At 43.2% G+C, this 24,730-nt stretch overlaps 1 protein-coding gene across 1 annotated transcript; it reads left to right on the top strand.

Moving 5' to 3' along the window:
- The first annotated feature begins 11,083 nt into the window (after nucleotides 1–11,083).
- Nucleotides 11,084–20,794, top strand: LOC115482014 (gastricsin-like). Its single transcript, XM_030221550.1, has 9 exons — nucleotides 11,084–11,227; nucleotides 11,561–11,699; nucleotides 14,450–14,567; nucleotides 14,773–14,891; nucleotides 16,484–16,683; nucleotides 17,367–17,489; nucleotides 18,579–18,726; nucleotides 18,971–19,069; nucleotides 20,435–20,794. The coding sequence occupies exons 1-9, from the start codon at nucleotides 11,172–11,174 to the stop codon at nucleotides 20,585–20,587; spliced, it is 1,155 nt and encodes a 384-aa protein (XP_030077410.1). The 5' UTR covers nucleotides 11,084–11,171; the 3' UTR covers nucleotides 20,588–20,794.
- The last annotated feature ends 3,936 nt before the right edge of the window (nucleotides 20,795–24,730 follow it).

The following is a 24,730-nucleotide window of genomic DNA, read 5'->3' as shown; positions in this document are numbered from 1 at the left end:
TTAGACTTACAAAGTTACATGGCGTCATATGGAACTTTGTAAGTCTAAGTGCTTTGAAAATGAGCCCCATAGTGAATGTTCAGATGGAAGGCAAACCAGTGCCTCCCTGCAAACATCCCAGACTGTGGGTAAGTCATTTCACTATTTATTTTATTTCGTTTCTTATGTACCGCCTGAAAGCTGCTGACACGATGTGCATTCAGGTATAGAAGATTTTTTTAATATAAGAAGCAAGGCTATTTATCACAGATTTCTAGTGCACAGCCTTACGAGCTCTACTGGTCCTAGAGAAAGCTACAGTGTGTGTTTGACCTATAAGTGCATTAACTCTGCTGCCCCTCACTCTACCTCTCCACCCTCATCTCTTCCTACACTCCTTCCCAGGAACTCCGTTCACTAGGCAAATCTCTCCTAATTGCACCCTTCTCCTCCATCGCTAACTCCAGACTCTGTTCCTTTTATCTCGCCGCACCTTATGCCTGGAATAGGCTTCCTGAGCCGTTACTTTTAGCTCCATCCCTGGCCGCCTTCAAATCCGGGCTAAAGGCCTACCTGTTTGATGCTGCTTTTGACTCCTAACTTGTCACTTGCTCGTAACCTTTATCTTGTCTTCCTCTCTTCAATAGTCCCTTTCCCTATGTGTCCTTCTGTCTGTCCTACCCTTATTTGTCCTGTCTGTCTGTCCTGATTTAGATTGTAAGCTCTTTTGAGCAGGGACTGTCTTTTCTTCATGTTCAATTGTGAAGCGCTGCGTACGACTGGTAGCGCTATAGAAATGATTTATAGTAGTAGTAATGTGTTTAGTGAGATCTTTCATTAATCCAGCATAAAGAAGTTCTAGTACTTACAGCTTGTGTGATCCCCCATGTCCAGATGGGGAAAAGGAGGTTGAGAGACCCTGGGGAATATATGGGTGGGACACCAGAGGAAGAAAGGCGGGGAAAGGGAAGGGGAAAAATGATGAAGATACGTACAAGGAAGGGATGAAATTAGGGGACTGAAATCAGATTATGATGCAGGAAAGAAGCCTGAATTCTTCTGCCTTATCTGTCTAACATCTGCATGTCCATGAAAGTAATAAAGAACGGAGAGGTGGCCCCCAATAACTACTATTAAAAAAAACTAATGCCTTTCCAGGGAACTGTGCCTGTTTCACAGAAATCAAATATGTTTAAGGGGAATTATCAACTGGCAGGAAAGCAAAAGATTACAAGTAACAAGTGCACTTTCTTGTCACAACGTGTGCCCAGCTCCCTGCTTTTCTTTCCATGTGGTCTTATCAGTTCCATTCAGTTCTTCCAGCTGTGTGTTCCAAAAGATATAATTGTTTGATTACAGTAGAATAAGCACAGTTTTGGATCAGATATCTCCCTCCACAATGTCAAATAATTTACCCTCAGACTGTCCTTGCTATGTGGTCGGTGGCTGTTATTTAGACAGCCAGTGTTTCACTGGAACATATGAGACCAACACAAGGGCAGTGGTATCACCCCCCCATTCTCACTACGTACCCAAGACGAGGGCAGCAGGATCCCCCCCCCCCCCAATCCTGACTACATGCTCAACACTAAGCCCTAGGGCACCAATATACCTACTACTGGGAAATTGAAACAAGCTGGCCTGTTACAGATTTCTACATGCTAGCAGGATCTTTCACCTCAGTCATACACGCAGAACTCGGGCAGACCCTCACCTGATACAAACGGAGCCAGCATTAAACAGTGCAAACAGGACAACTGCCCGGGCCGTCATGGTACAGTAGACCTCCAAACTCGCCTAAAACAGAAGAACGTGCAGCCTGACAATATGGCTTCGGAGCTCTCTCCCAAGTTTCTGCCCTAGTCCCCCCCAAAATGCTATTCTTGAATCAGCTAGGCACCAATGCACTTTACTTTGCCACTCTGTTCCACTGGAATTCCCTTCCTTGAGAAGTCAGGGCTGAATCTGCCTTTAAAAAATTCAAATCCGCCATAAAGACTTGGCTATTTCATAAGGCCTGTAATATTCCATCAAATGTTCTTTGCTGAAGGCTCAACTTCTCTTCCCTTTGCCCCTGCTATTTTACCACTCTCCCTTCCCCTCTCACAAATACCTTTCCCTTTCAAGTATTTGGTATACGTCTGTCTCCCCCTAACACTTATGTAACCTTTTGTTAGGTTTTGCTTTATTTTGTTGGAATAGATATTTCTGTACTTTCCTGTCAATAATTGTAGATCCTTTACTATATTTCTGAAATGTGTTACCATTGTACACTGCCTAGATCTACCCATGAGTTTAAGGTGGTATATCAAGCTTTCTTAAATAAATAAATAAATATACCAGCCCTCGATACAGAATAGGGGACCATACAGACAGAAACTGAAACGGAGCCCCCCTGAGAAAGCCAGATTCTATAAACGGTGCAAAACTGGGCTGTTCCTAGGTGTTTGCCTAGGCACCTCTAAACCAAGGGGCTTACACAGGAAAAGCTTTTGACACATTTTAAGACAGCAGCATGGATCACCTAGGAAAGCTTGCAAAGTATTTCATAACTGCAAGAGAGCAACACAGTAAACGACAGCAGATAAAGACCTGGACGGTCCATCCAATCTGCCCAATAATGTGACCCAGAGCTGTGCCCACCACTCTGTGCAGGCCCCAGTCACCCAGTCTCCACCATGCCAACCATATAGGCAGCCAAACATGATGCCCCTGTGAAAGTTAAAAAAGGTAGACATAGGAATCCCTGGTACTCCCCAGAATTAGCTTTATTGAAGCGTAAATGTAGACCATCAGAGCAGTGTTGGTCCAAAAATGATTAATATGGAAGGCTTGCATATTTCAGTATATATTACCCGACAACCGGGCAAAGAGATGGGACTATGAGAGGAGGATGGGTGTATAAGATGCCATGAAGAGATAGGCACATTTCTTCATTCTTTTATGGAATGCTCAGCACTAGCAGAGTTGTGGGCTCACTCTTTGGAAATCATGGAAACAACCATAGAAAGACAGTTTGAGTGGTCCGCTCCAGCACCGTTATTGGGAGAGACAGAACAATTAAAGAAAACAGGATTGTCAGAAGCGCAATGTAGGTTCGTTCTATTGGTATCCCTTTTGGTTAAAAAGTGCATTCTACAATCCTGGGCAGAACCATCACCACCATCAAACCAGAAGTGGCACAAACTGATGAAAGAGATGGCAGCATGGGTAGAACTACAATATAAGTTGGCATCTGCCGGTAGACACAAAGCTTTAAGAGATATTTGGAATTCATATACACTATTACATAAGAGAGGGAGCGAGAACCACATTGATCATCTTTAGAGCCAATAAATTAACGGGAATTGGAAGTACCTGGAGAGAGGAAGGGGTGGGGGGTGGGGGGGGAAGGAAGGAAGGAAGGGAGGAGAAATGTAATTATATAAAAAATAAAAAAAGCCAGGAGGAGGAGAGTTTTTCCATTTGTAATATGAGATAGCTATTACCTGTGTATAGAGTTTAAGAAAGAATATGATCAGAACAAGGTTATATATGTTGTATATAAATCCTATCAATGTGAGGAGATAAAATGTAATGTATACTTCTTCCCTGGTAATAATAAAAATATTTTCCAAACAAAAAAAAAGATGGTTAAATCTCACACCTCCAGCAACCTTTAGGCTCATAATTTTGAAGATTCTTTCTCGGATGCTGAATGCCACAGCGACTGTGAATTCCCAAATTGCTGTATTTAAACCAGAGATGGAAGATGTTATTCAAGATGTTCCAGTAGAGGTTGATGGATGAGGGGTTTGTAAGAGAAACAATAACTCGGTTTTCTAAGGGTTGGTGTTATGTAGATTCCTCTGCTACTGATCTGTTGAGAGCTTTACCTAAACAAGTCTGTAATTGGTTAACAGAATTGATCTTTTTTTTTTCTTGTTGGGGGCAATTTCCCAGAAGATCACTATCATGTATTCCATTACCGTGTAACCCCAAATCCTTCTGTAACACCAAATGTCTATTCTCTTCTCATTTCCACTATCCATGATGTATTGTAAGCCACATTGAGCCTGCAAAGAGGTGGGATAATGTGGGATACAAATGCAATAAATAAGATATGGGAGCTCAATCCTTTACTTGAGGGTTAGAAATTGGATCCCATGGATTGTGGTAACTACTGTCCGTAAAAAAGATTTTGGAAGCAGTTGTGACAACACAGTTCCAAGAGTATCTTGATCAGTATGAATTGCTGGACCCTTTTCAATCTAGGTTTTGATCTTTGTATAGTACTGAAACAAATTGAAGTGCTGGTATTCTACATACTATTCACGTTATTTTGGGCCCATAACTCCCTAAATAACGCATTGCATGCCTTTCTCACTTTTCAGCTTGACTATAGTAATGTAGCTTATGCAGGTCTCCCACTCACCCAAATCAAGCAACTTCAGACTTTACAAAACTGTGCAGCTCGCTTTCCATGACAAGCTAAAAGGACTGACTACATAACTCCACTGCTCTCTAGTTTGCACTGGCTTCCTATTAAGTATTGCATTTCGTTTAAAATTCTTATACTTGCTCATAAGGCTTATTACACCAGTGACACTACTTACCTCTCTGTTCAAATTACTCCTTATACTCCCTCACATAACTTTTGTTCATTAGCGGGGGTCTTTTACAAAGCGTCGGTAAGCCCATGAAAGTTAATGGGGACTACCGCCTGCCCAATGCGACCACCATCAGTAGTTCCACCCTGAGCATCCACCATTTCAGGGGGAAAAAGAAAACCCCTGGAAATGGCTTGAGTGACAGTAATCGGGCATCGCTGCATGGTGCTCAGTTACCCCTGGGTTACCACCGGAGCCCTTATGGCTACCTCATGGCAGGCGAGCTGGCTCCCAGGGGTGGCGCAACCCAGCAGTAAGTGAGATAAGCATGGCAGGAGGGTGCCACAAACCATGCTTACCTCATCCCCCTGCCGCTCTGGGGGGGGGGTTAAATTGTTGATTTACCTCCATCGCAGCAGCCGCAGTGAAAGCCCGTCTCTAGCCTTTCCTTCGTTCCCCTCAGTGTCCTGCCTTCTTCTGACATCATTTCCTCTTTCCGCAAGGGCAGGACACTGACAGGAAACAAAGGGAAGGCTAGAGACGGGCTTTCACTGCAGCTGCTGTGACGGAGGCAGGGGAGCGAGGAGAATTGTTGGGTGGATATGGATGGCTGGAGGGGGGGGTAGGGGAGCAAAGAGAATTGCTGGGTGGGTATGGATGGCTGGAGGGGGGCAGGGGAGTGAAGAGAATCGCTGGGTGGGTATGGATGGCTGGAGGGGGGGCAGGGGAGCGAAGAGGGAAGAAGTGAGGAAGGAGATAAGGGAAAAGGAAGAGAGGAGAAAAACTGCACATGGATGAAGAAAATAGGCAGAAGCTGGATCCACTGGAAAGTCAAGTCTGCGGAGGACCCAGCTTTTACTTACGGATGTAGGACAAGAAAAGGCGGAAAGTAAAGAAATAAATGGAAAGGAAGCCCTGGAAATGGAGTTAAGAGGACAGATAGCAGCAGAATCGGGTACTGGGCCAGCATGATCAGAAAAACAAAATCACCAGACAACAAAGGTAGAAAAAAATCATTTTATTTTCATTATAGTGTTTGGAATTTGTCCACTTTGAGAATCAGGTGCTCAACATTAAAAGTTTATATTTATTTACTAATTTATGGCATTTTATCCCACATTAAGCATGAATTAGATTGGAACCTGGGATCATTTAATTTTTTTTTCTGGAGTAATGCATTGCCACCGCCCCCCCCCAGGCTCTCGCCCTGGCTATAGCCAGCTCTGCAATTTGGGGGGGGGGGACGCAGAGTTGGACCGGGGAGAGAGCCTGTTGTTAAACATTTACCAGCACACCACTGCCTGGCACCCAGGTAAAACGGCCCCTGCCGATAGAGCAGGGCCCTTTCCCCCCCCCAGCTTGGTAAAAGTATTGCTAGAAGCCAACTGGTTGGTTTTGCCCAGCCCTTAACAACTACATTATGAATCAACCAGTTGCTCTGCTTTCTTTTCCCTAGTCCCTATGCTTTGGAATAATCTACCAGCCCACATTCTTTCAAAATCTAATTCTATCACTAAGCCTTTAGCTAACATTTTCATCTGCTGAGAGTTGTCCGTCGGAGTACAATAACCGAGATACTATTTTGTGTTCTTGGTATGAATGTTTTATTCTGTCCTATTTATTAATATAGTTATTTTCCTTCGATTTTATGCTTTGATTTATTGTATCAAGTTTTATTAGGCATGAACGTAAAGATATTGCAGCTAAACTTATCAGCCACCTTTGATCTAGTGAACCATGATTCATTCATGTGCTGGCTGGAAGAAGTGGGTATCGGAGGATGGTTTGAGAGCTTCTTGAAGAAGAGTGAAGGGTCCTTTATCTACCCCTTGACATATGACTCAGGCTTCTCCTCTTTCTCCTGCTCTTTTTAAACTGCACATGAGTGAATTAGGTTATTTGTTGCAGAGAAGAGGTATTGTTTGTTTTTCTTATGCAGATGATATAGTTTTGATTTCTAACATAGTAACATAGTAGATGACAGCAGAAAAAGACCTGCACGGTCCATCCAGTCTGCCCAACAAGATAACTCATATGTGCTACTTTTTGTGTATACCCTACTTTGATTTGTACCTGTCCTCTTCAGGGCACAGACCGTATAAGTCTGCCCAGCACCATCCCCGCCTCCCAACCACCAGCTCTGGCACAGACCGTATAAGTCTGCCAAGCACTATCCCCGCCTCCCAACCACCAGCCCCGCCTCCCAACCACTGGCTCTGGCACAGACCGTACAAGTCTGCCCAGCACTATCCCCACCTCCCAACCACCAGCTCCGCCTCCCACCACCAGCTCTGGCACAGACCGTATAAGTCTGCCAAGCACTATCCCCGCCTCCCAACCACCAGCCCCGCCTCCCAACCACTGGCTCTGGCACAGACCGTACAAGTCTGCCCAGCACTATCCCCACCTCCCAACCACCAGCTCCGCCTCCCACCACCAGCTCTGGCACAGACCGTATAAGTCTGCCAAGCACTATCCCCGCCTCCCAACCACCAGCCCCGCCTCCCAACCACTGGCTCTGGCACAGACCGTACAAGTCTGCCCAGCACTATCCCCACCTCCCAACCACCAGCTCCGCCTCCCACCACCGGCTCTGGCACAGACCATATAAGTCTGCCCAGCACTATCCCCACCTCCCACCACCGGCTCTGGCACAGACCGTATAAGTCTGCCCAGCACTATCCCCGCCTCCCACCACCGGCTCTGCCTCCCACCACCGGCTAAGCTTCTGGGGATCCCTTCCTTCTGAGGAGGATTCCTTTATGTTTATCCCACGCATGTTTGAATTCCGTTACCGTTTTCATCTCCACCACCTCCCGCGGGAGGGCATTCCAACCATCCACCACTCTCTCTGTTTTCATATATTTCTCATATTATTTGTGACTTATCAACTGTGAAAGTTTTGACGAATGATGCCATTATGGAGATATTGGTTTGGATGTCCAATCATCCTCTGAAAATCAGTCCTGGGTAAAAACTACAATAGTGATTCGTCATTGGGGATAGAGGGACTGTTTGATACTGATGTTAATATAAGAAATGAGATAAAGTTACTATGGGTTGGGTGGACACAGGTTTAACTCATATTGCAAATTTGGTTCAAAAGATTTATTTTAAGCTGAAATTGTTATGTAGATTATTCATATAGTTTTTAGAGGCAACAATTTCTTTGTGATTAGCTGTAGAATTTTTTGAAGAGGTAGGTTTTCGTTTCTTTTCTGAATTGGAGGAGATTTGTGAAGCTTCTTATGGTTTTTGGTATTGAGTTACTACTACTTGACATTTCTAAAGCGCTACTAGGGTTACGCAGCGCTGTACAATTTAACATAGAAGGACAGTCCCTGTTCAATGGAGCTTACAATCTAAAGTTCCACTATTTGGAGCCCAGGTAGCTAAATCTTGTTGTGTAGATAGTTTTGTAGATGGTGTTTTTGCAGTTGGGTAGATGTAGGAGTAGGTAGTTTCTGTTTTCTGGGCTGGCATTTCTTGAGGAGAGTTCAATCATGTTAAGAATATATTCAGGTACAATTTTTAATTCATGTATTTGATAACTTTAGTTATTGTATTAATCTTATGATTAATCTTGGATATAACCCGCTTTGAACTTGAGGGTTTAGCGGGATATAAATGTTGATATTTAATTAAATTAAATATATCATCCCCAAGTATTGCTGACAGTATTCAACTTACCAATCAAGATGTCTTCCCTTCCCCGTGTTGCACAGCATCCTCACTCGCAGAACGTGACAATAAAGTGATCTACAATACTGGAGTAGCCGAAGCTTCATCTGTCTTTTGCCATTTGTGGGACACAGACCAATAGAAATCTGTCAGGCATTGGCTTTGGTTCCTCCAATGTTGGAGTTGCCGAATCTTCTTCAGTCTTTTGCCATTTGCGAGACACAGACCGTAGAAGTCTTACTGGCTTTGGCTTTAATTCCCACGATTCTTGCCTAACATAACACCTCAACATCTGTGTTGTATTTCCATCCTGTTTCTATGTATTTATTTATTTATGCATTTTTGTATCCTACTATTATCGAAAAACAAATTTTAGTTCAAAGTATCTTACAATTAGATCCCTAGGAATTCCCTGTGTCTATCCCACACATTTTTGTAATTCACTGACCATTTTTGACTCTACCAGCTTTCCTAGAAGGGCATTTCAGGATTCCTACTACTACTACTACTCTGTAAAAAAGTATTTCCCGACATTACTCCTAAGTCTACCTCTCTGCAACCTCAATTCATATCCTCTAGTTCTACAATCCCTACATCTCCGGAAGAGGTTTGTTTGTATTTAATACCTTTCAAGTACTTAAATGTCTATGAGGCATATTTTCAAAGCACTTAGCCTCCCAAAGTTCCATAGAAACCTATGGAACTTAGCCTCCCAAAGTGCTTTGAAAATATGCCTCATTATATCATATAATCTCTCTCTCTCTCTACTTTTCTCTAGCATATACATATTCAAGTCCTCCAGTCTCTTTTCATATGTCTTATGGCACAAACCATGACCTATGTTTTTTTTTGTCACCTTCCTCTGAACCACCTCAAGTCTTTTTATGTCCTTGAAGAGATATGGTTGCCAAAACTGGAAACAATACTCCAAGTGGGGCCCTCACCAATGATTTGTACAGGGGCATCAACCCCTTCTTTCTTCTGTTGGTTATGCCTCTCTCGATGCAGCTTAGCATTCTTCGGGCAACAGCCACCACCTTATCACATTGTTTTGCCGCCTTGCGATCTTCAGACACTATCACCCCTAGGTCTCTTTCCTGATCTGTGCACATCAGTCTCTCACCCTCTAACACATACTAGTCTGTTGGATTTCTACAACCCAAGTGCGTCACTTTTCACTTCTTTGCAATGAATTTTAACTGCCAAAACATTCAACCATTCTTTTAATTTTTATAAATCTCTTCTCATGTTGACCACTTCCTCTGGGAAGCCCACTCTGTTGCAAATCTTGGTGTCATCCGCAAAAAGGCAAACTTTTCTTTCTAACCCTTGTCACTCACAAATATGTTGAATAGAATCAACCCCAGTATCGATCCTTGAGGCACTCCACTACTTACCTTTCTATCCTCTAAGTAGACTCCATTTGCCACCACCCTCTGCCGTCTGTCAGTCAATGAGTTCCAAATCCAGTTCACTAATTTATGTCCTAACCTTTGCCCGCTGAGTTTATTTATGAGCCTCCTATGAGGTACTTTGTCAAAGGCCTTACTGAAACCCAAGTAGACTATAGTGCATGTTCACTACCCAATTTTCTGATCACCCTTTCAAAGAAATCAATCAGATTCGATTGGCACAATTTTCCTTTGGTGAAACCGTGTTGCCTCAGATGTTCTAACCCACTGGATTCCAGGAAACTCACTATCTTTTCCTCACGTGGAAAAAGCTTTCAGCATATTTCGTGACTTAAGAGAGCAACACAGATCACCTGGGAAAAGCTGTCAACATGTTTTATGACTGTAAGAGAGCAACACAGATCACTTGGGAAAAGCTTTCAACATGGGTCACCCAGAAAAAGCGTTCAACACGTTTTATGACCATAAGGCACACTGGGACTATGGTGTATAAGAAAGAGATGAAATGAAGCTTAAGAAGCTGGCATTTGTGAAACACTAGGAAAGCAAACTCTTTATGCTGCATGTTTTTTCTTTGTGGCCAAAGAAGGAAACAGAGTACTAGGAATTATTTGGAAAGAAATAAAGAATAAAACTGCAAATATCACAATGCCTTTGCATAAATCTATAGAGCAATCACATCCTGCGTCTTATGTACAGTTCAGGTCATCCCGTCTCAATAAAGTTTGGTGACTGTAGGAGACAGGATGCTGGGTTTACTGGACGGATGCTTTGACCCAGCATGGCATTTAGATCTTCTTAATATATTCGTGACTAGCTGTTGAGAGCTACACTTCTTACAAAGTAAAATGATAACAGGTGTCTAAACTAAGAGGGTCAGCTTAGGTTGGACACTGTCTGGCCAAATAAAGAACAACCCAGGGTGCTGCTCACTTCCGTTCGTGACAGTTCACCTTCACTTTTCTCTTCTATTTGGGGTTTTTTCACATGCAAGCTACTTTCAATTTGGAAGCAAACTTAGGGACGATTATATGGACCCATCCGTCCTCTGTATTTATTGCTTTCTTCAAGATTCAGAAAATAGAGCAGTGACTGCAACATTGGTTCACTTTGAAACCTAGAAATAAAGAGCTGCTCTCAGAAAGTTGCCACATGCATAGTACGTTAGACCAGGGCAAAGGTCTCACCTAGAACTTGTTGACCTTTATTTCAAGAACCAGAAAAATCAGCAGATTTCTGCCAGTGTAAACAGTGTTTGATAGACAGAGGTGTTTGAGCGCATAAACAGTCAAGCATGTCATTGGAACATTGATAAATGTGTGATTGAATTGATATGTGTGTTGACAAAAGATATCACATTGTGAATATCAACAGCCCAGTAGTGTAAATGCCAACTCTGGGGGCTATATAAACCAGTAGCTCAAGAGATCCATCTCCAGCCCAGTTTCCAGGAGTCCACAGTGGTGTTTGAAACTTTTCTCTGCAGGGACAGGGTGGAAAAGCTGCTACAATGAAGTGGTTGATTCTTGCAATGGTGTGTCTCCACCTCTCTGAGGGGCTGGTCAGGTACGTTGGCTCACTGAGGTGGGTGTGCAATTGAAAAGTGCCAATGTTGTATATGGTGGCTTAGTTGTAGCTTTTTACATGTCTACCAATGGGCCACGCTTCACAGAGTAAGTCACTTTGACATACCGTGGAAATGTGGGTGAAGTAGAACCTCATGCTTGGTACTGCCCATGGAGGAGGCATGATCCAGTTTGAACGCTCAGTGCCTATTAAGGCAAATGCTTTCATCTGCCATCATGAAGAGGGGATGACAGATCTGTAAGAAAGAGAATGAGGGGGTGGGCAGAGCATTAGGAAGGAGGGATCTCAAGGTTTTATTTTCAATCTCTGCAGAGTTCCCCTGAAGAAGTTCAAGTCCATGAGAGAAGTGATGCGTGAACATGGAATTAAAGCTCCCAGAGTCGATCCAGGCACCAAATACCATTTTAATAATTTTGCTATTGCTTATGAACCACTGGCCAACTACATGGATGTGAGTATCATCACAGTTCTCCCTCTCTCTCTCATGTTCACTTTCTCCTCTTCCAAAAATAACTCACCCTGAAGAAGGATTTAAACTAGAGTCATCGGGGATGGGTGAACAAATATCCCTGGTTAAGTAAAACATTAAATATTCCTATAGAAATGGGAAAAGGGGCAACATCTGGAAAGCGGTGTATACTAATGCTGGTAATATGGGAAAGGGGGTTTTGTATCTAGTGGCTGTGATGGAAGAGGCTGACTTGGATTTAGTGGCAGTCACGGAGATGTGATTCATGGAGAGCCATGACTGGGATATAGATATACCGGGCTATAATCTATTTAGAAAGGACAGCGTAGGAAGAAAGGCAGGAGGAGCGATGTTATATGTTAAAATAATATTAAAGGGATAGAATTGCAAGACTCCTAGGGCAAGGAAGAAGACACTATGGGCTAAAACATGCGGGCTGATGCTGTTGAGCTACAAGAACCTGAGGGAACGGTATAGTTTAGGGGGTGAAGAACTTTTGTGTACGAAAGTGGAGCGGGTCTTGGGAATAGTTGTCTCTGATGATCTTAAGGAGACCAAACAGGTAGAGAACGGTGACCGCCAAAGCAAGAAGGATGCCTGGGTGCAAAGGGAGAGGAATGGGCAGCAGGAAAATGGAGGTGATGATGCCCCTGTGTAAGACTCTGGTGAGACCTCATCTAGAATATTGTGTACAATTCTGGAGACCAAACCTTCAAAAAGAGAGAAACAGGATGGAGTTGGTCCAGAGGACGGCTACTAAAATGGTCATTGGCCTTCGTCATAAAGCGTATGGGGACAGACTTAAAGATCTCAATATGTATACTTTGGAAGAAAGGCAGGAGAGGGGAGATATGATAGAGATGTTTAAATACCTCAGTGGCATAAATGCACAGGAGGAGAGTCTCTTTCAATTGAAAGGAATGGTGTCTCTAGACAGAAATATTTGGGGTGGCAGTAAGGATGCATGCTAGTTATGGAGGGTGGCAGGCCAAAGAGGCATTACTGCACATCCCCCCCCCCCCGCACACATTTAGTACATAAGTACATAAGTACATAAGTAGTGCCATACTGGGAAAGACCAAAGGTCCATCTAGCCCAGCATCCTGTCACCGACAGTGGCCAATCCAGGTCAAGGGCACCTGGCACGCTCCCCAAACGTAAAAACATTCCAGACAAGTTATACCTAAAAATGAGGAATTTTTCCAGTCCATTTAATAGCGGTCTATGGACTTGTCCTTTAGGAATCTATCTAACCCCTTTTTAAACTCCGTCAAGCTAACCGCCCGTACCACGTTCTCCGGCAATGAATTCCAGAGTCTAATTACACGTTGGGTGAAGAAAATTTTCTCCGATTCGTTTTAAATTTACCACACTGTAGCTTCAACTCATGCCCTCTAGTCCTAGTATTTTTGGATAGCGTGAACAGTCGCTTCACATCCACCCGATCCATTCCACTCATTATTTTATACACTTCTATCATATCTCCCCTCAGCCGTCTCTTCTCCAAGCTGAAAAGCCCTAGCCTTCTCAGCCTCTCTTCATAGGAAAGTCGTCCCATCCCCACTATCATTTTCGTCGCCCTTCGCTGTACCTTTTCCAATTCTACTATATCTTTTTTGAGATACGGAGACCAGTACTGAACACAATACTCCAGGTGCGGTCGCACCATGGAGCGATACAACGGCATTATAACATCCGCACACCTGGACTCCATACCCTTCTTAATAACACCCAACATTCTATTCGCTTTCCTAGCCGCAGCAGCACACTGAGCAGAAGGTTTCAGCGTATCATTGACGACGACACCCAGATCCCTTTCTTGATCCGTAACTCCTAACGCGGAACCTTGCAAGACGTAGCTATAATTCGGGTTCCTCTTACCCACATGCATCACTTTGCACTTGTCAACATTGAACTTCATCTGCCACTTGCACGCCCATTCTCCCAGTCTCGCAAGGTCCTCCTGTAATCGTTCACATTCCTCCTGCGACTTGACCCATTTTAAATTAATATAAGACACCTTGGCCTTCTATGGAGAAAAAACCCTTCCCCCTCCAGCTACGTTCAGGTACCTGTAAAACTGCCATTATAAATGATAGCATCATTCAACCAGTAGCATAGCCAGACCTTGCCATGGAGGGGGTCCAGAGCCCAAAGTGTGTGTGTGGGGAGGGGGGGACATTTTGGCCCATCTCCCCAACCTCCCCCAGCTGAAGCATTTTTCCAGCACAGGTCTCCACCGCATTAACTGCCCTGCTCTTCCCGTCACATTGCGTGCATGCTCATTTTAGTGAAACCGTGCATGTGCAACACTTTGCTGATGCTCAGTTTCATTAAAACAAGCATGCACATGACATGAGGGGAAAAGCAGGGCAGGCAATGGTGGCGGAGACCAGGGTGGAGCAGGGAGCTACCTGGGCACTGTTGATATTCAGTGACGATACTCAAATAACTATCCAGATGACTTAGGACTGCAAAAAGGCTGAATATTGATGACACCCGAGCAACTCCCAGCAGGCTGCTGAGTACCCAGGTATTAGTGTTAGTACTTGGAAAGGAGCCGGCACCAGATATCCAGGTCTAATTCAGCCAGTGGTGGTGGCCAGTGTTTAAAGAAATGTTGATCATCACTGCCTGAATATTGCTCCCAGGTCCGTCTTCCTCTTATCTGCTCTTGAGAAATGAAAAAGGCGACGGTGATGGACTCTTTTCTTTTCTCCTCTTCTGTCTAGATGTCCTACTATGGAGAGATCAGCATTGGAACTCCTCCCCAGAACTTCCTGGTTCTCTTTGACACTGGCTCCTCCAACCTGTGGGTGGCCTCCACCTACTGCCAGAGCCAGGCCTGCAGTGAGTAGCACATAGTGACTGGAGGGGGGGAGGGGAGGGGAGGCAGCTGTACTGCGCTCACAGGACCACTGCTGCTTCATCTCCTTGTGTAAAATGGGTGTCAGGTCAAGGTCATTGCATGTATCAGTTGTGAAGTGATTTGCTTCTTCTGATGTCTGCACAATTTATGTAGCACAAATCTAAAGTTAACCCATTTTCTTTCTAGCAAACCACCCACTGTTCAATCCCAGCCAGTCTTCCACCTACACCTCCAACCAGGCGCAGTTCTCCATTGCATATGGAACAGGCAGCCTCACTGGGATCCTCGGATATGATACCGTGACAGTAAGTGAAGGTTGTGATGGACAATGTTCCTGATCACAGAGATATCAAGGGGGGACCTTCTCAGAGAGCAGAGTAATATTATTATGTTCTAATGTGAAGAGATCTTTTTGTTTGCTTGTAAAGTTGATATTCATTTAATATTTTTATTGTGAACCACTTTGGGCCAAATGTTTGGGACTTAAGTGGGCTGCAAATGCCTGACATTGAGATGTATCTCCCCAGTGAGTGGGACTGAAGGAGAAAGAGTGAGAATTTCCAGATAGTGCATTCAATCTTATGAACCCATCTACCCAACACATACCCAGAAGACAACGACATTGCTCCAGACTAAATCTCCCACCTTCCTCCCTTCCACATCACCTATCTTTACCTACTTATCTCTTTCATTACTCTGTTATATTTGTTATATTATATTGTTATATTGTTCTTTCCATTACTATGTAAGCCGCATTGAGCCTGCTTTGAGTGGGAAAGCGCGGGATACAAATGTAATAATAATAATATAAATCTAGAAATATTTAAGTGTAATATTGCTTTGCAAATTTAAAAAGCAGCATAAAATATCTGATTTTCTTCGGAGCCTCTGAAAGGCAATGTGAGTAGTCTGAGCTGAAAACTACTGTCCACTCAGTGGCTAAATTATATGGAGGGTTTCACCATCACATTGAATGTTATAAGTCCAGGAATGGGGGAGGCAAAGCGTATTGGGAGAGGTGCTTAGATTTCTTCCTTCTTGGCTTTTCCTTTCTAGGCCTGCAGTGATCAGTATCAGTGCAGTGGCAGAGAGGCTCTAATGAGTGGAGAATGGGTCTCAGAGAGTGTGTGAGTGAGACAGCCTTCAAATGAACATGTCACACTCCTAATGAGTGACAGAAGGGGCTCAGAGAGTGTGAGAGCCTTAAAATCAGTGTAACACACTCCTAGTACATGAAACTTGGCATCTCAGGGATGCCATTGCCTCAATGTGTGTCCTTGCAGGTCTTGTCCTGCTAATCTTTTGGGCGCCCAGATCAATCAGGACTGGCTGTCTTGGTTTACCACAAGTCTTCCCTGAATCTTAGGTTCTTCCTATCCAGTCTAACCACACAGTAAAGCATCCCCTGGCTTAGAGGTACAATGAGGTGTTGGCATTGTATGGTGGCTGGGAGATTCCCCTCCCCCCCCCCCCACCCCTTAATGTAGTCACTCCATCTCTAGCTAGATCTAGGAGGGTGTTGAGAAGTCAGTCCTAGACATAGAATCTGGGCCTCCGCCACTAAAGAATTGGATCACCTTCCATATTTCGCCACTTTTCCACTCTAAATCACAAAAGACTTCTTAACATTCAGAGAATCTCCAATGCTAAGAACAATAGAGTCACATTTTGGTTTTATGCCTACATTTATGATCAGACTGATAAGTACTGGGTATGTTATGACTGGTACTAGCCTGGGTGGGTTAAGTTTTGATAGGAAGGCTCAGCCCCAATGCATAACCCTGTGCAGATTAGTTCTCGTGCTTCTAAATGTTGACGATATAATGAATAGAGGTGAAAGAACCGTTTTTCATGTTGTATCCAGTGATACAGCCTGGGTTCCTTTATTCCTCTTCAGATCGAGAACATCGCAATCACCCAACAGGAATTTGGCCTGAGCTCGAACGAGCCTGGCACCAACTTTGTCTATGCTCAGTTTGATGGCATCCTGGGATTGGCCTACCCTTCCCTTTCAGTAGAGGGCGCCACTACCGTTATGCAGGGTATGATGCAACAGAATCTGATTAATCAGGCAGTCTTCAGCTTCTACCTGAGCGGGTAAGGTCCTTCCTTTCCTTTTCTCTTTCAACCACCGCAGATATGTTCACACTTCCCGCCAGTTTCTGTTAATCCTGACAAACTTGAATTTTGAGAATCTAAATCCGTTGTTTGAACTCAAGAAAAGCAACTGGTTATTTGAGTCGGGTGGGGCAATTTGATGACACTTGAAATTAACTTTCACTCCTGCTATTCTTATCATAAAAATGATAGCTCCACTACTTAAGTGGGTCTAACCCAGATTATCAGCTGCACAGAACCAGACAGAGCTGCTGAAACTATGGGCATATGAAAAGATGAAGTGGGGAGCTGGAGGTTACCCAGGCAGTGCTGACATTTAGTGTCTGTGTCCAGATAACTATCCCATTAACATAGGACTGCAAAAAGGCTGCAGTAAGTTAACCGGTATCTATCAATGGTACCTGGGTACCTCCCGGAGGCCGGCTTGTACCCAGATTTTCTGTGTCTGTATCTGGTCCACTGCTGGCTGAAAATTAGCCCTGAATTTTATTGTTGGGGAGGGCAGTTTTGAAATTGATGCACCTGTGTTGATTGGCTGCCTGATCTACCTCCTCCCCTCCCCCCCCCCCCCACCCTGTGCAGCTGAAATCTGTGTATTAGAGTATTGAAAGCTTCCGTGTGCTGAAGATCAGTCTGAATAATAAAGTACTTATTGTTTCCAGCCAAGAGAATACTGCTAGTGGGGGCATTCTCGTCTTTGGAGGAGTTGATTCAAACTATTACACTGGTCAGATCTACTGGACCCCGGTCACCCAGCAAGAATATTGGCAGATTGGCATTCAAGGGTATTGTTTTTATTGTCTTTTCTATTGAAACACAGAAATATCAAAAAGGAAGGCAGATAAAGACCATACGACCTATCCAGTTTGCCTATCCATGCCACCTAACTATCCCTTCCTCATCCTTAGAGATCCTATGTACTTGTCCCAGGCTTTCTTAAATTCAGATACAGTTTTCATCTCCACCAGGAGACCGTTCTACACATCCACCACCCTTTCTGTGAAGACGTTACTCCTGAGTTTCTCCCCTTTCTCCTTCATCCTATGCCTCTTCATTCCACAAAGAGACTCGCCTCCTGTTCATTTATGCCATGGAGGTATTTAAACGTCTCTATCATATCTCCCCTCTCCGTCCTTTCTTCCAAATTATGCATATTGAAATCTTTAAGTCTGTCCCCAGACGCTTTATGACAAAGACCACTGACCACTTTAGTAGCTGCCCTCTGGACCGACTCCATCCTTTTTGAAGGTGTGTCTCCAGTCAGAATTGTACACAATATTCGAAATCATCACCTCCTTTTTCCTGTTGGCCATTTCTCTCCCTCTGCACCCAAGCATCCTTCTGGCTTTTGCTGTTACCTTTTCTACCTATTTGGCCACCTTAAGATCATCAGATACAATCACCCCCAAATATTTTGGGCACAGAAATATTTCATCCCCTATATTGTACTGTTCCCTTGTTTGTTTGTTTTTTTTGCAGCCCAAATGTATGACTCTGCATTTTTTAGCATCAAATCGTAGCTACCAATTCTAGACCATTCTTCAAGCTTTGCTAGGTCCTTCGTCATGTTCTCCATTTCACCCAGGATGTCTATCCTACTTCAGATTTTGTTTTCACCTGCAAAGAGGCAAATCTTACCAGACAGCTGCTTTACAGTATTGCTAACAAAAATGTTATAAAAAAGTGGACCAAGAACTGATCCCTGTGCCGCACCACTGGTAACCTCTTTTTCCTCAGAGTGATCTCCTCTGTTGTGCTGAACTTCCCTTGCAGACACAATTATGTTGTTTTATCGGAGCTCTGTGTACTGTTTTTTTTTTTTTAGACTTGTGAGTGTCTCGTACAGCACAGGTCTCATTGCACTTTCTTAACAGGTTCTCTGTGAATGGACGGGCAACAGGCTGGTGCAGTCAGGGCTGCCAGGCGATTGTGGACACTGGTACCTCTCTCCTCACTGCCCCTCAGCAAGTGTTTTCCACTCTGATGGAGTACATTGGAGCTGAGCAGAATTCAAATGGTGATGTGAGTCCAGCAGATAATATTTTGAGCAGGCAATGAAACTTTGATTTTGTTTTCAAGCCAGAAAGGCTTTATTGACTTCTAAGAAAGAGCAGCTGCTTCTGGTAGAGATGAACAGCATCACATTCCGTTGTTGAGAGTTGTCCTACTGGGATTGTGACATTCTTGGGTTCACCTAGTCATACCATTGTGTGAGAGGGGTGTCACGTTCTTGTGCTTATTGGAAATTTTCTTTACTCTTTAACAGTACGCAGTAAGCTGTAGCAACATCCAGAACTTGCCGACCCTCAGCTTCACCATCAGCGGTGTCTCCTTCCCTCTGCCTCCTTCTGGTTACGTTCTCCAGGTATTGTACTTAGAGTCAGGTGTAATAAACAACCCAATAGGACATGTGTCTGCAAACATTGGAAAAACATTGCAGGAACGTTCTTTTCCTGACAATCATACCTCTCATTTCGAAGGAAAACGAAAACCCTCTCATTCAAGAAATAAGTTCTTTAATTAGATTTCTGCTTGTCACCAAATAACCATTGCAATTTTCAGTGGAATGTTCTGATCTCAGTCTCCCCTAAGACACTTGTTAACCGCTTAGAACTGAAAAGGTGTTAGCGGGATATAAGCACAAAATATAATGTAAAAACAAAGTTTGGTTCCTGGGTCTCAAATAAACATGTTTGGTTTCAGATGTGTAAGTTCATAGACATGAGAAGGACCCTGGGTACATGTCCTCACTCTATTTATTTATTCTCAAATATATTTCCCGCTCCATCCAGTGTTCTGGGTGGGCTACACTAAAACATACATATAGTACTACTACTACTCAACATTTCTAAAGCGCTACCAGACTTACGCAGCGCTGTACAGTCAAACATGAAGAGAGAGACAGTCCCTGCTCAAAAGAGCTTACCATCTAAAGGACATAACGACAGAGACAATCAAATTAGGACAGCATAGTACATCTGATTACACAATAGTTCATAGGGACAGACTAATAGATCTAAACAGCTAAAGACAATTAAGGTATGCAAATGCATAATACAGACAGATTGGTAGTGGTATTGAATAGAGGAGTAATGGTAAGGTTAAGTGTCAAAAGCAGAGTCGAAAAGATGGGCTTTGAAGATAGGTAGGGATGGGGCCTGACGTATCAGTTCAGGAAGTCTATTCCAGGCAAAGGGTGAAGCGAGGCAGAAAGGGCGGAGTCTGGAGTTAGCGGAGGTGGAGAAGGGAGCAGAAAGGAGGGATTTGTCCAGTGAGCGGAGGTTCCGGGGTAGGAATGTAGGGGGAGATGAGGGTGGAGAGGTAAGGAGGGGCAGCAGAGTGAGAGTATTTGTAGGTTAGTAGGAGAAGCTTGAATTGTATGCGGTAACGGATCGGAAGCCAGTGAAGTGACTTCAGGAGAGGGCTGATGTGAACATATCGGCTCTGGCGGAAAATAAGACGTGCCACGGAATTCTGAACAGATTGAAGGGGGGATAGATGGCCAAGTGGGAGGCCAGTGAGGAGCAGGTTGCAGTAATCTAGGCGAGAGGTAATAAGAGTGTGGATAGTTTGATCCATGCCCCAGAGTAAGAAACAAGCAGGTCTGTCTTTTTAGTGTGTTACATTTGTGTGTGTAGATCCTTCCCTGATGTTGAGGCTTTACTGAAAGGAAGTACCTGCTGTGCTCTGATTGTCCTTTTAAAGCACGTTCTTGTTTTTCCATTTCCAGAACAATGGTGCCTGCACCGTTGGCATTATGCCCACCTATCTGCCCTCCCAGAATGGACAGCCCCTCTGGATTCTGGGTGACGTCTTCCTCAGGGAGTACTATTCTGTCTACGATGTCAGCAACAACCAGGTCGGCTTTGCCGCATTACCTTAGATTAAGAAACCATCTTGTGTATAAGCTAGACGGTTCATTGTCTCCTCTCATGCTCTCAGTCCTGTCTTCTGTTCTCCTGTATCATGTATTGATTTACAGCTCTACCCTAGGTGAGGCTGAACGTTTAGATTCTCTTCTGTGAACTTCCTGCTGTGAATTCTGGGCTCCTGACCACCGTTGCAAATAAAGAAACAGCTTGAAATCAAACGACTGCTTTTAGTGTATTATTGGAGAGATGAATTAGGCAGACTAGTAAAGTAAAGCCTTGGGCACTCCAATAGGAGCCCACTTCTTGCTGAGTTTAGCGTTCTTATAAGATAGTTTCCATTTTAGAAGAAACTGACTGGTATAGATGAACCTGAAAATACTGCACATTTCTGTGTTAACTGCTTGGAGTAGCAGATCAATCTTCTTGAAAGAATACAGCATTAAGAAAAAGAGGTCTGTGCAGGGGCATGAAAAGAGAATTGGAAGAAAAAGGAGATGAATTCCCTATGGCAGCAAAATCGGACAGAACCCAAACAAGTAGGGAAAGACCATCAGACTTCCAAAGACAGCAAATAAGATCTCTGGAAATGAATGTTGTAGTTTATTAAGAGGCCAATGAGACTCGACACAGTGCTGTGTTTTGGCAATCACATGCCTCTGCATCAGGAGTCTGTGTATCTTTCCCGCACATTTCTCTGAATGAGCAGTCGCAGGAGCAAATATTTGGCCTTACCAGCCATATATTGAGTTGTTGATTGAACAGAGGCTTGGACAGTGGTGAAAAAACAGTAACGATAACATACACAGACTCCTGATGGAGGCATGTGACTGATGTAACACAGCACTGGGCCAAGTCTCAATGGCCTCTTTGCAAACTTCAACATTCATTTCCACAGATCGTCTTTGGTGTATTTGGAAGTCCAATGGTCTTTCCCTACTTGTTTGGGACATGAAAAGAGGCCACTGGAATGTGCTGTTTGGGGAGTGGGAGAGATTTAAGAAAAAGCTGATGAAGGATGAATACAGAGAGTTTAGAGATCAAGTAGTCTTGTAGATGTTACTACACTTGTGTATGTAGAAGTGAGGATCACCATAATCTTACTGCTGGACAAACTCAATACAGTAGTGATGAACATTTAACAGCTGTGCTCCTCCATCAGGTCAGTGAAGAGACAGCACAGTTACACCAGCTTTAAGATGTGAAGAGAATGGGGCAGAAAGGGGCAGGATGCCTGACAGTGATCAAGAAAGTAATTTTCTCTGACCTCAGTACGATTCTACAAGGAAAAGTTTCTCATCTTCCTACAGACCAATGGAAGTTGAGTGTGTAATCAGAGGAACCCCAACAGAATGGGCTCTATCCTGAGAATGAACGGGGTTACATGGTTATAAAATGCTGCGTGGGGTGGAATTGGGTAAACCTGTCTAACAACACAAAAACAGGAGGAAATGCAATGAAACGAATCACCAGCAGGTTTAAAACAAATCAGGGAAAATGTTTTTCATGCAGCTGTGGAATCAGTTGCCAGAGGATGTGGTCAAGTAGACCAACATTGTGAGATTTGAAAGAGGTTTGGTCAAGCCCTGGAGGAAAAATCCACCAAACCTTATTAACCAGGTAGACCTGGAAGAGCCATTGCTCATCCCTGGAAGTGAACTGTCAGACACAGAATTACTGTTTGTGATCTGCCGGGTACTTACAACTAGCAGACATTCATGCTCATTTTCAAAGCACTTAGACTTACAAAGCTCCATAGGTTCCTATGTAACTTTGTAAGTCTAAGTGCTTTGAAAATACGCCTAACAGGATGCCAAGCTCGATGGGCCTTGGTCTGATCAGTGAGGTTTTTCTTATGTTCTTATGTCCAACGCATTGGTCCGATATATGAAAGACTTTTTTTCCATTGTATATCCATGCAAATATGGAGGCCAGTTTTCAGACTGCAGGAGTTAGACTGGCTAACTCCTGAGGTCTGCGCTGAGACCCGATATTCAATGACGGGCCGTTTCTGTTGACCGGCATTGAATATTTGGTTTATCTTTGGCCGGTCAGAATTTAATTGGTCAAGCTGATATTCAGCCCTGGCCGGTTAAATTCAGACCGGCCAAAGATATTCTAAGGTTGCATGTGGCCAAATATGGCCACCAAACTTGGTCAGTTCTATTTTAAAAATCAGTGGATAGATAGCCAGTCATATCGCTCATATAACCGGCTAGCCACTAGCTGCTAACTGGCAATATTGAGTGGTACATGGCTGGCTATGTCTTGGTTTTCTGGCATTTAATGATCCAGGCCAGTCAGATGCCGCTATGGATGGAATTTTCGATTGGTTTTACCTATGCTAGTACTTTGCAAATGTTTTAAACATGCATTAGAACTTTTCACAGCAGCAAAAACAGAGCAATGTACCCATCGCACCACACCAAGACTTAAAAGAATGACTAATGATTCTAAAAACCTTCTATTACAATACAAGATAAACGAAGGGTAATCATGCCACACTCAACTTCACCCAGCATGTTTTGGCAAATGCCTGCATCAGGGGTATAGCTGGTAATAGCCAACAGAGTCACTGGTCTGTAGAACATAAGATGTTCAAAGAAAACAAAGGACAAACCTTCACATAAAAAAGCCAAAATGCAAAACTAAAAATAAACAAAACAAAAATAGAGCCAACTCCAAACACAAGTGAAACTTCTGCTCTTTAGTTCACGAAGATAACCTGCCTTTAAAACATCTCTCAGACACAATGCAATAAAACATATTTCTGATGCATATCAAATGTACCGATACATATAAAACAAAAGACTTCTATAGGAATCCAAAAGGGAAAACTCAGTATTACATAAGAAAACCCAATCTGTAAACCATGACTGAATTAAAGTCCTCCTGTAAGGAAGTGGAGAAAAGACCTCAGCGACCTATGTAAAAAAGAGGTCCTCAGCCTCTACAGCAATAATGACCATCATCCGTCAGAAAAACTCCATTTCTAATCACAACTCTGCTAAATGATGATGAATAATGCAAAATCTTTGAAAAACACACAACAATTACATATAAACTCAAGATAGACTCGCTGAGTGTCTCATAAATCAAAAAATGATAAACAGAATGAAGTATCATTAATAATGCAGAGAGTGATGTGCAGGAGTCTTTAAGAAACTGTAGCGGCTGGAAGAGTCTTTTGAGTGAGGAATTCCCGACAAGGAGCCTTTTTTCGCTGAGTCTATCCTGAGCTTATATTTAATTGTTGTGTGTTTTTCAAAGATTTTGCATTATTCATCATCATTTTTCAGAGTTTTTCTGACTGATGATGGTCAGGCAAATTTGGTATTCAGCTATAAAGCTTATAAAGTCACTCTGGATGCCAGAAAATGAAAGTATGATTATAATCTAATAGGGACAGACCATATTAATGCGAAACACCTTTTCCAAATTCTGAATGAGCTTAGCTCAACTCTTAGTTTTTCCTCTTCAGCTGATAACGCTCCGACTGTTTCAGATTTAGCTACTTTTTTTCAGAACAAGATCTGCTCTATTAGATAGCAGTTTTCGATGAGGTCTTCACATTATGATGTTGATGGTTTGATTTGGTCTTACATTGATATCTCAGTGGATAAATGTTGGTTACATTTTATTCCACCTTCTTGGAAACAATTGGATTCAGTTTTTTGCTCGCTTGATTCCTGTTCTCCTACTAGAATGAAAACTGCTTAACCAATATTTAAAGGTCAGCTATCAATGTGGTTGCAGTCTTCTCTTGCATCTGGGTCTTTTCCAGCTGACTTGGACAATATTATTATCACATCCATATTGAAAAATAATAAAGAGTTGAGACAGTGATTAAACCAACTAGAGACCAGTCGCATTGATTTTTTTATTTGTAGACCTGATGGAAGACTTGGTTACATGTCAACTAACTGAATATTTAGACGGTCATAATTTACTCCATTCTTCACAATCCGCTTTCCATTCAGGTTTTAGGACTGAAACTGTGATAGGCTCTTTACTGGATTCAGCTCAATCACCAGTAATGCTCATCCTTCAATTTGATCTGTCCAGCACCTTCAACTTGGTAGATCATGTCATTCTTTTGCATATATTAGAAACAATGGGAATCTCTGGTCGAGTCTTATTATGGTCAAGAGGTTTTT

This window comes from Microcaecilia unicolor, chromosome 12 (assembly GCF_901765095.1).
Source record: "Microcaecilia unicolor chromosome 12, aMicUni1.1, whole genome shotgun sequence".
NCBI lineage: Eukaryota > Metazoa > Chordata > Amphibia > Gymnophiona > Siphonopidae > Microcaecilia > Microcaecilia unicolor.
This window is presented reverse-complemented; position numbering and strand designations above follow the sequence as displayed.